The following is a 12,346-nucleotide window of genomic DNA, read 5'->3' on the forward strand; positions in this document are numbered from 1 at the left end:
TAAAGGTTGCCGCAAGAAAGATCCACTCGTTGGATCCTCTGTTATTTGGGAATGGAAGAAAAAAGTTCTCTATTTACCCTTACCTGTTCTGTTTTGTTCACTGCACACGTTTCAATAAAAACAAATATTGAAGAGGAAAAGCTAACCTCTCTGAGATAAGAAATGTGCTGAGGGGAGATTTGCAATTTATTCACTCATCACTTGTGGGACCTCTGATGGTGAATCCACTGGAATGTTTTTTGCCATGACACATATCAGTATGTCTAGGCATTGGATCGATAGTTCAACCAAAAAGTGGTACAGAAGAATGTATCCACAGGGCCTTGTGAAATAGGTAGTGCTAGACGCTTGGTAAAACACTAACTACTTAAACTCATTGATAACCGCTAACATGTGAGCCAACCAGGAAAATGTTAGCACTAGTAAATCAGAATAGTGCTCCAAGCTAGCCGTCAATAAGAGCAAAAGGTTGATTCAACATTTGTTTGTGCCATTGACTCCTTTATTGAGTTTCTTTCCATTGAGTGCTGCCCATCTCTGTCTTCTTTAGCATTGTATCTTATCTCTTAACTGTGAAAAAATCCAACCTCATTTGTGGAGCAGTTTAAAAGAATGAATGTGCTAAGCTATAAAAAGGGGTATTACTCAACTCATATCAGTGTTGATGTGAGATGTCAGCGGATATTGTGTCAGAGAGAGAAGTGAGTCAGTGGAGTCAGGATGGACTGGGTGAATGAATGAATATATAACATATACTATTTTATATATTGTACTTCTTCGCAGGATAATTTGTTGGTTTCTACGTCCAAATGACCAACCACACAGACGGTTTGCCTGGTGTGGAGTTATTAGGTAGATGGTCCAAGGAATTATGTTCATTATAATGACGTATTTTACCTTGAAGTTAAAGCTTTTATATACCACTAAAGAACATTCATTTTTTTAATATTCTTACACAACTGAAAGCTGTGCCAATTGTGCACTGAAAGAAATTGTTCTTATATATATGCGTTTAATTTGCCTGGCAGGACAATTTAAGAGACACTTAGACTCAAAGCACAGAAGAAAAGAGCAATTGAATTCAATAGTGCCACTACAGCTGGGAGGGTAGAATTTTGTTAGTAATAAGACAGTAACATGTAGCCCATACACTCTGGATGATCAACGTGCAAAGAAAAAGCTTGGTGGCAGGCAGTGAAGTGTCTCTCCAATGACTTGCAAAGTCACAAAATTGTCTTCACGGATGAGCGTCTTCTGTCATCCTTCTGTTCCCCCACAGCTGATTGGACCCATTCCGCATTTTTACCATTTTCCTTAGACACACATGCCCCTGTTCCCATGCAATGCTCAAATGAAGGCTTTTTTGATTTGTGTGGATACGCAGTCGTCGTGACACATTTTTTGGCTAAATTAAAAATGGCAGACTGAAAGGTGGGTCTATCTTTAATCTCTATCCACTGAGTCACATCCTGGCCTCCCTTGTTGTCCCCTCCTGCTCTGCATCCTCTTACAAAATGTATGCCAACACATGCCCTCACATTTAATAAGCTCTTGTATGACTGTATGACAAAGGCACAGATCCAAACAGCAGACAGAAAGAGTCGGTGACAGGGTGGTGGAGAACTTAAGCATTAAGCAGCTAAAGAGCCAGCTCTTTCTCTCAGGAGCAGGTTAAACACACTTCAAATGGGAGTGAATATTGGACTATGGTTTGTCTACAGCTAAAGAGACACTCTGAAAGTGAATGATAATGATATTCAATGAGTGCTGGATGTGTAAAGAGGAATTTTTGGTAACCTATTTGACATAACTATATAAGTGTCAGTGTGAACTATGAAAACCAGAGAAAGTAAGGTGAAGTTTTCTTTCATAGCAATATGAAAACACATTCATGAGGTAATTTCAGTGCACTGCCTTCACTTGGCCTGGTATGACAAGTTGATTATGTCGGCTTAAAATTAAATGATGGGATCACTTTAACAATTAATCGGTGACAGAGAATGACATGATAAGTCTTTTTACTCTATCCAGTGAACACATGGCCACCCCAAATATTATAATTTGACAGAATGCGGTTGGCTCAGAGTTTTCATCCAGTCACTTTATTATACATTTGTCATGCTGCACATCCAGGGCATCATCTATCACAGCTGACAATCAGCAGTTCAATGTGGCCCAGGACACCTTTGCGATAAGAAAATGGCCATATGCATCCCAGACTGAGCAATAAGATCTCTATCACATCTTTCTTACATGTGTTCACACTAGATCTCCAGTTGTGATCGAAACCCTTCAGAAAGATGTTAATGTCCTGTATGACAACACTGCATTACAACCATTCATTTGGCTGAGGCTTTTATCCAAAGCAGCGTACAATTCAGGGACCAAGCTTAAGCTTTGGAAGAGTAGGATACCTTTAAGCCAATACTAAGTGCTAAATCTGTTAATTGAGTTTAATTGTAGGTCATTAGGTAAAGAAGTATACTGAAATTCAAGTGCTTCTTAAGTATGCCTAAGGGTATAAGAGGTATGAAAGGATGTGCTCTCAGAAACGATGGGTCTTCAAGACATTCTTGAACATAGATAGGAATGCCCCTCCGCTGATGGATGGCATTCTGAGTTGGATAAGGCCTGATTTAATTACGTTGTAGTGCAAAGTGGTACAACTGGGAGACGGACACCACATGGTTGTGAGAGAATTTTTCCATCTTCTTCTCAGAAAGATTAATTAAATTTACCTTTACCTATGAATCGTCCATCAGTGCCAGGCTATGGGTCTGGTATCGACAGAGATAGCTGGTCATTAAACCTGACACCCGGGTTTTTCACAAACTTGGCACAACTCAGGTAAGAAAAGGTGATTTAAATTAACCATAGACTGATGGATGGAGTGTATCCGCTACAAAATGTAGTATTTAAATTAAAAATGAGAAGTCCAAGGCATAGAGTATACCTTAAATGACACAAACCCAGGTATGCCTGCTTATATTTTGAGCGTATTTCTTTAAAAGTTTGCATTACTACAATTGATGATAAATACTGCCATTATACAACACCTATCCATACAGTAATTTGGAGTTAATCTCCATCTAATCATCAGCTCAAGATGGCCTGAGGTTTTCAAACTGTCGTTGACTGAGATGTTAACGAGGTGATCTGCATCAGCGAGATGACTGATCAAAAACCCCTCTCCCCCACTCTTCCTGTCCCACTAAAGAGCTGTTGCCTTCCTCATAAGTACATTGTTTATAGATGTATTGGTGGAATGTCTTTTTGTCTTACAGTGGGCTAATGGTTTTCTCTGTGGCTCCTATTGGACTGGTGCATGAGGAGAGGCGAGGGCAGATCATTAAGATGGTTTCCGCATCGCGTTATTCACTCTGCAGCTTCCGGCTCACACTGGTTTTCAGTGAACTCATATGGGATTTCAATGATTTGGCAGCTGTGAGGGGTTCATAAGGGAATAATGCACTGGTGCTGGTTACTGAGTTGGACACGCGGACAGGAAATACTGATGCCTTATAACCAGCATAGGCAGAAAATTTAAATTATATTTTCTACAACAGAAATAAAAATGTTAGAAGCGATCCACACATATTTTCCAATTCCTATTTTTTTTTTTTATTTGGATTAGTTTCGTAAGAGTGCATGTCATTCTTACCCTTAGCTAATACAATGAACGTGAACAAAGTGCATTGGCCTTCTGCTGGCCATACAGCAGCTTCACAAGAACCAACACTGCTGGGGTTGGTTGTTTTATTGCCATCTGATGAACTATCATACACCAATGACCATTATACAAAAAATATTTTACACAAGTGAAGGTAATAAGAACAGCTTTAAGTTCCTCAGATATACAGGATGTTTTAGTCATGGTTTCTATTAACACAAAATGTCAAAAAGCAAACTTCTTGCAAATAAGAATCATCTTTATCACTCCATAGTGTCACTAGCTCACATTTCTACTGTATACTTAGCAAATACAAGCTGTTGAAATTAGTTTTTTTAGTCCGGTGGCTGGGCTCAGTTTTAGAGAAAAGGAGGAGGAGTTAATCCGGAGTAGAACCAGTGATCCTCCATGTCAAAAGGGGACAGTTGAGATGGTTTGGGCATCTAGTCTTACATGTAAACGTTGCATTTTTGCTAAATTGCTGTCAGTTCTGTCTGTTAGGTGGGAAATGGGTAAAATTTTTGATTGGCACAGTGACTGTCGCAAGAATAGCTACCATTAACCATATTTAAATTGGCAGCCGTTCCTGATTGCCCAATTGTTGGTGTTATAGTTCTGACCAATGGGTGCTACAATCATGTATACATTGATCATTTCACTTTAGGAATTCTTTCTCTTCTGTGTGGTACGGCTGTTCCAGGGTGATAAGAGAAAAAAACAACTCAAAACCAATGAAGAGCAAAGTTTCAGCTGCAGCTCATTGATAAATTATGCAAATAAAGTTCATAGAGTGAAAAGCAAGGGGGTACAGAGTTCAACCAAGCAGTAGAGGGAGATGCAGGGAGAGAGGGATGACAGCACAGAGACGGATAAAAAGACAGACCTAAAGAGAAAACACGATGATATTGGACAGAGACCAGTAAATCAGGTGTACATGTTCAGCGATGTAAGCCATGCTGCACTGGCCATAAGACAAGACCACCACACGAATGGTGCATTTCATCTCAGTAACTACCAAATATCTAGCAAGGCAAGGTGATAGAATTTTAAACTGGATTTCAAAAATTGTAACGGAGGAGAGGGAGACTAAGAGAAAAGGAATGACACAGAGTACAGGAGACATGTTGAGCTGGAAAACTCAAAAAGAAATTGAAAGTGAAGGAAGGTATCTCACTAACATAGCTTTGTGATGCCTCTGCATGAAACAAAGGCAGTCCACTGTTGAATAGAGTCTGGATTCAAAGAGAACCCAATACAGACACAGTCAATAACAACATAGACTGCAGAACAAGGATGAAGTGAACAACAAACAAAAGAATGATGGTTTGGAATGTACAACACCATCTGCAGAACAAAAGAACAATAAGAGCGCTGAGAGTTTGTGAGTGGGGTCAGGGCAGGAAAACTATAATAAAGCTTCCATTATCGCCAACACAAGTGGCTATTTCCCAACCTGATGACCACTGTGTCACAAATTATGATTTTACCGTTTGCAGCCAACGTCATCTGGAACACATAAATTAAACAACATGCACAACTTTACTAATTATTAAAAAAGGAATGTGATACCTTATATCAGTTCATAAATAAAAAACTGGTATATCTGGCAGCCTTTTTACGAGGCTAAATGACACCAGAACCACGAAACAAATCCTGACCCATTCGGGTTAAAAGTACACTCTGGACTGAAAGTCAAAAGTCAAAAAAATAACCATCAAGGTTCATGGTTTGGGAGAAAACATGCCTAAAGTTATTCAACCTGAGACTGAGAAGTTGCACTATTATGTGGCAGCATCACGTTTAAGTGTCAGAATATGAGGACATAAGCAGGGTGTGTGCCCACAGCTGACAGCAATCACACAACTCTACTGACAGCCATCAGGTGTCTCCTTCCATCAACTTCTTTAGCAGTGACTGCTGCTAGCATGCTAATCTAAAGCTGCAGGTTAAGAATCATACACATAGCAAAAAACAGAATCTGTGTCGGGGGAGTTATACATACAGACGGCAAGAGAGTACATTTAAAAACTTTCACTAAAGTAGTCGACTTAGTAGTCAACATTTTCCAGACAGTTTTTACCTTCTTTTTTTTGTATTTTTAATGCTTTCATGATTTGGATGTTGGAAAACTGTGTCAATACATTTAGCCATATGACAATGATAAAAATCCACTGCACTACTGTGAAGGTTCAGACCCAAAGTAATAAGGACAACTCCCACAGGTTTTTCAGCAACCTTGACCATGTTTGTTAAAAAGGTCAATGAAGTTGGTTTGAAGAAAAATCCTTCAGATATTGGTTGATGTGTGAACAGCTCAGTTCATAATGCACGCCAGGATCATCTTCTCTCATTACACTTAAGGCCCTCCCTTGAACTTGGAGCATGCACACCTCTACCGAGGCCAACAAGTGGCTTTTTTCGCCATGTTAAAGAAGATGAAAAATGCTCTGCCCATTTATCAGATCCCTTTCAGAATTTAATGGGCTTCCACAAGCTTTCATGGAAATTCGTTTGGTAGGGTTTGAGCCCTGCTGACAAGAAAGATATAAGAAAAATGAAGACAAACAGTAGAGAGCAACAAGAAATTGCACACATCAGAAGTTATAAGTCCACTTATATGACAGATTTTGGGGGGATGGTTGGCAAAAATGTACAAAAAAAACTTAATCCTGCTGATAATCAAAAAGAATAATTAATCATCCAACCACCAAACAAACAGACTATGTTGCTTGACATGGTTAAACTGGGATGATGATAAAATGTTATGTTTTGTATTTGCTGTTGCATCACAATCCACTTCAAGCATTCCTTACAATGGACAGTGATCCACCAAAATGAACTATTATGGAGCAAATCAGTCCTGATCGACTGAAAAAATCTGTAGCAGAAGAACAGTACGAAACAGAATGTGACGTAATCTGCATGTGCTGCATTAGATCTCAGCTCGAGAAGGCAGAGAGGTATCAGATCTTTTCTTTACTCCATTGCAAAATCATACAGACAGAGAGGATTGGTGAAAATACGCAGATGTTAAGGAGATAAGGACAGAAGAAAATATATAACTTTGGTGTGGCATGGAAAAAAATTATTAAGAAAGGTGAGAAGGGGGAGGGAGAGAAAGCGAGTGGGCAGCAACCAAGACAGTGTTTACCTTTCTCTCAGCATTTTCTGGCCATGAGTGTTAATGTAAGAGTACAGCAGCAAACAGAGGAGGTTGTGACTGTTATGAACACAGCTCGTGCACACCAACACCACAGTGGGATACGTGACTAAACAGATGTCAGATCTGCTATTTTGTCTAATATTTACCAACTGGCTTCATCCGAAATTACCTTGCTACCCGGTTTCTTGTCACTGTGAAAGAGCAGGTAAATAGCTGCAGTGACATCTTTAACAACCGTTTATATAAGGTGTGTTGGCGAACACAGCTCTGCGGTGGTGCTGCAGAGCAGGAGAAAGAAAAACAAGAGGCACAGTTTTCTCAGCCTCCCACTCCTTCTCCTGCACTCCTACCACCTGACCTCAGAGGTCAGCAGAGCTCAAGTCCACATTCCTTGAGCTGCTCTCTCTTAGGATGTCTCTTCCTTCACACCCTCGTGTGTGTCACTTCTGTGGCATCTTACCAAACAGCCACACATTGATATTTTAAATTGTACCTACTCATGATATAAGGTTTTTGGACATGTAGGATGCCAAGCTCCAACTCACAAGGCACAGCAGCTACTACTGTCTCTATTTTACCTTTTGTCCTTCAGCTCCTCCATTCCACCTGGCCCACAATATCCCATATCCCTTTTGCGCTCAGCAGACACATGAGGTCGGATTTCTTTCACACGTCTAATAAACAGACCATTTGTTACATAGTCTCACAAGAAAAAGGCCTGATCAAATCGAGTCGTATAAATCATATTCACAGGTGGTTTGAAATGCAGTTCAAATCCAAGATCTGCAAATGCAGCTCTGCTCGACCGTTCCCATCAAATTACAAGTGTTTGTTTATTTCTTTCACTACTCCCCACAGGATACATGTCTGAAATATGTCTGGCACAGTGAGACACTGTTGTCATCTGGTGCCGACTTTCAAATAAACTATAGTTGAAATAAGACTTTTTAGTGCTTATTTACCATCCACATGGTTATCACAAGATGTTATCTTTCTTAAAATTAACATAAAATGCAGAAATGTCAGCAGCACATAAAGAGAATGAAACCGCTTCATTCTATCCCTCTGATCTCAGTAGAAACTGTCACTGTCCTAAGGACTCACCTTATAATACAGTTTTTCCCAGAATGTGGTAGTTTACTACAATAATCTGAAATGAAACCTTTTGGAGAAGAGAGGGGGACTGAAGAAAATGTAATGATTTAATGTTTGTTATCTAGTCAGTCAATTTTACTGATCATGAAATGAGGAACTGCGGATGTCCTGATCAGTCGCCTAAATGTCAAACTAGACCTTTGACTATTTTAGCTGTTGCCAATGGAGAACCATACCTCACTGAAAACATGAATGAATGCGGAAATGACAGAAAATCATGTCACGTTTTGTAAACAATGTCTACTAAGTCACAGCCTAACATCCTTTTGTTTTCTTAACCTTCACTTATCTCGCTTCATCTGTGTTTCTTCATCTGCGTTTAGGAGTGATAGAAAAGCTGCCTCTACCATCTGCTCCAGCACAGAGGCGGCGATGCTCGGAGGCCAAGGGAGAGCTCGACTGAGGAGCCTCTGAGAAAATATACTGACCTCGCTTACAGCTGGAAGCCAAGAGGAAGTGCAGCTGCAAGCGATGATATGAATCCATGAACACACACACACTTATAACAGCTGAATTTACAAGACCACCTGATGCATTTACAAGAAATAACAATCACTGTCAAGAGCAGGTGGGTGTTTGTTGGAACGTTGAACACAGAAGAGTTAAAGTATGACACAAAGAGATATCAAAAATAAAACCATTACACTATCAAATGATCACTTAGTGAAAACATGCTGAATTATGGACCATAGAGTTACGATGACAGCTGCAGGACAGGAGTTGAGTTTGTGGAAATTCACACACTAAAAGCAGATCAGGGCAAGATGTCACAGTTTCATTCAGGCTTCATCTGGACGAGAACCCCGTTGATCACTTTGTACATGACAATTAAAAAATGTAAATGGAAGGACTGTATTTCTACAGCGCTCTTCTGGTTTCATCGACCGTTCATCGACCATTCACAAACATTCATAGAGCACTACTAAATGCTGTGTTTTATCATTCACTGCCTGCACGGCCATGAGGGGCAATTTTTAAGGTTCAGAATCAGAAATCTTGCCCAAGGACACCGGGCATTGCGGATCACTGGAGCAAGGAATCAAATCACTGGCAGGTGAAATAAGACACTTAAAATGTCCACTAAGTAATACCTGGAGAAAATTGCATAATCAGAATGATCTCCAGAAAGCCCCTTCTCACAAAAAAACGACTGCCACTACCGGTTTCATTCATAGATTTGGCAAAAATGGGAAAGAATGTTGTGTTTATAAACCAGAATAAAATTTGTGACGCATTCTGTGGGTGCATGATAATGGTGTCCCGTTAGCTGTAAACATACCATACGGGTTGTTGGATGCTAAATCAATCACTGATGATATGATATGACAATAGTCAGATCTTGGAGGGCGGATGATTCTCTATTGTTTTTTTTATGCATTTCATCCAAGTGTGTATGTACTGTTATGTGAAATAGCTGTGATAATGTGTGTGTGTTATTACAAGAACATTTAGAAGAAAGAGTGGGGCTGGTTCATGTGAACCCACTTACCCTGGGTTGCCAGTTTTCATATTGCTTCTGCAGGTTGGCCCCGATGGTCTCCAGAGCTTTCTGTGGACTCATCGACAGAGGATCTGGCAAGCAAACACAGAGAGTGACAAAGCAGCAAATGTTGTTTAATATTCATGCAAAAGATACAACAAAACTATGATGACAAAGACAAGTTTGACCTTTCAGCATTAAAAGGAAAGTTTCTTATCAAATCACAAGCAGTGTTTGGAAAAATAACAGCACTCTCAGGTTGAAATATTGAGAGGGCATCAATATGGCAAGAAGAATAGCAAAATATAGATTGAGGACAGATCAAATTGTGCTCAGCATGCAGAGACTAATGTATTGGCAAGTTTGCAGGAGAAACTGATACACTAATGCAGAGAAGTCATCCACTGCTCTTGTGATGAATGAGGCTTTGTCGCACTTTCACAACTAAATGATTGTGTTTGATGGTTCAAATAACTTCTGTCTCACTGAGTGACATTTTAAAGAAAGAATATAAACTTTTCTTTGTAAAATAATTCAAAATACTCAATTACCTTTTTAACTTATTATTATCTAGACTAACGAGACACTGTATTTCTTTCTCAAACGTATAGACATTGGAGAAATGTGAAGTAAAATGAATAATAAAACAGTGACTTTTAAGAAACCAAGGGTGAAAGTGCCTATTAAAACACCATACGATTCCTATAGGGGAACACAATTCCATGTAATGGTGCCACTGTGTAAAATAACACACACACCATAGCAAAAACAACGCAGTGTCTGTCGATCTATTTGCAAATAGATGCATTGGAGCAGATTCCATATGTTCTCCTCTGGTGTGTTTTAGGACAGCTCCCCTGCCTTTCCCTCTAAAAGTTTGCCATATCTAGAACCAAGCGGCAGGTCTTCAGTGTCAGGAGGCACTCAGAAAGTTAAGAAACTTTAAGAGCTGTGTTCACACTTTAATGTGCCTCCCTCACTCTTCGAAAAGGAAAGGATTCTCAGGGGAGGCAAACAGTGGTTTTGAGGTTTCCATTCAATGGAGATGGTTCCTTTGTCTTTGTTCTGTGTAACGTGTTGTGGGTCTCTCGACTAATTCATCTTTTGTTGACAAAGCAGTTGTGACTTCAGCTCTGGGAGAGACTAAGAATGTCGCTAAATGCTGCAAAGTAAAAGCTAAACTTTTACTGTCATGGTTTGTTATAAATGGTGTTTTCAGGATAAGACGGACTACTCAGAAATGGCATCAGCTTGACTGTCAGAGATAATGTGTATTTTCTATAAGAGCGTCATTGAAAAATAAAGTTACATTTTAAGAGCATGCTCGTTCATTTTCAGGTTACAGACTCACTCACCTATCCAGCACTCCAGTCTGGCGCAGGGGGAGGTCTTGACCACATCGGGGGGGTCCACTCCAACATTGAGACACAACACCAGCGCTACACTCACCGTCTTCATCTGGGAGAGAAGACAAAGGACACAACATTATCTTCACATCACTCACCAGTGCTCACATCATTGTTAACGTTTTTCAAAAGCACATTAAATCTTTATTCATCTGAGTAACTGGACTGAGCATGCTTGTGTTCAGGACCCTTCAGGGATGTTTTTCTAGTAAACCACATCCTGCTGGTCCTACTGCTGCTCCTGCCCAATGACAATCCAGTGAAGCAGTAAAATTTAAGTGTCTCACCCAGGGGGGAACTCCACAATAGTTACTGAGAAGGAAGATTTATTCACTTTTTCCACTTGATCCAGGGACTTCAACAATAGAAATAGAGCTCACTACATTGCTGCTGTCAGACATGCACTGGGCCCAGAATATTATCCTGAAATTATCCAGTGGGGCTCTGTGCGGGTACCCTGATGTCTGAGGGAGAGGTTAGATTTCCCATGGAGTGAGTAGAAGAGTTGATTATATTTTTAACACGCAACAGACACAAAACCGATGCAGACAAATATGTCAACTTGGACACAAAATTTGATTATTCAAGACTTTCTGATAATAAGGGAAGATGCCAGTGTTGAAATTGCAAAATTGCAAACTTTCTACAGCAGGATTTATAAATTACGTCTTGCTTCCTGCATTCTCTACACAGACGCCAACCCCCTCTATAGACGGGATAACTTTCAGATAATCTCCTGCTGCATTCTTCATATGAGTCCCCAGAACTACTTTTCCGGAGTTCATGTCTGAAAACAACTTCAGTTTTCAACAGTTAGAAGAATAATTAGTTCTGTCATCATACTAAGGGTTCTAACCTGAAACTGTGAAGTATGAATATAAAACAGAGAGGTGCAGCAAAGGCTCCTTGAATAAATAAATAATCAAAAACCTTAGTGATCTTTATAAAAAGTGCATAAGCAGACCTGACACACAAGAAAGAGTAAAAACACCTGCACACTCATTGTACCTGCTTAATGAAAAAACATTTGAGCCAGTAGCTAGTGTGTGGTTGTTTCTTCTTTCAAATGAAAATGGGACGGGGCATTGTTACAACAGACGGATGTCACACCAGGAAATGAGACCTAACACTAAAGTCCACTGTGGCACGAAGTTAGGGGAAAAAGACATAGGCCATCGAAATAGAACAACCATTGATCCATGGGTCATGTGGAAAATCCTGACAAACACAAACACACAAACATAGAGCGACCTGTTCAGGCAGCACAGGTCTCCAACAGTGCAAATTACAAATGGAAGTAGCAGTGAGCTCTTCAGCACCATCAGCACTTCAGGAACATTCTGTTGTGCAGCGGTACAGACGTTAGCCGCGGTGACGCCCTGTCGGCCCAACTTGTAGCCCCAATTAAAGAGGACACTGACACGATGAACTGAAATCAAGGAAGTGCCAACAAAAGCTTCCTGATCTCCTTT

At 40.1% G+C, this 12,346-nt stretch overlaps 1 protein-coding gene across 4 annotated transcripts in view; it reads right to left on the bottom strand.

The window, feature by feature from the left end:
• Positions 1-12,346, bottom strand: part of rptor (regulatory associated protein of MTOR, complex 1) — a 150,959-nt gene that overhangs the window by 122,566 nt on the left and 16,047 nt on the right. For all 4 annotated transcript variants that reach the window (XM_062387655.1, XM_062387653.1, XM_062387654.1 and 1 more), the window contains exons 3-4: positions 10,824-10,926; positions 9,478-9,560 (exon numbers count right to left, since the gene is read on the bottom strand). In XM_062387655.1, the coding sequence (XP_062243639.1) occupies positions 9,478-9,560; positions 10,824-10,926 (186 nt within the window). The remainder of the gene's footprint in view (positions 1-9,477; positions 9,561-10,823; positions 10,927-12,346) is intronic.

This window comes from Platichthys flesus, chromosome 5 (assembly GCF_949316205.1).
Source record: "Platichthys flesus chromosome 5, fPlaFle2.1, whole genome shotgun sequence".
In the NCBI taxonomy this organism is placed as follows: domain Eukaryota; kingdom Metazoa; phylum Chordata; class Actinopteri; order Pleuronectiformes; family Pleuronectidae; genus Platichthys; species Platichthys flesus.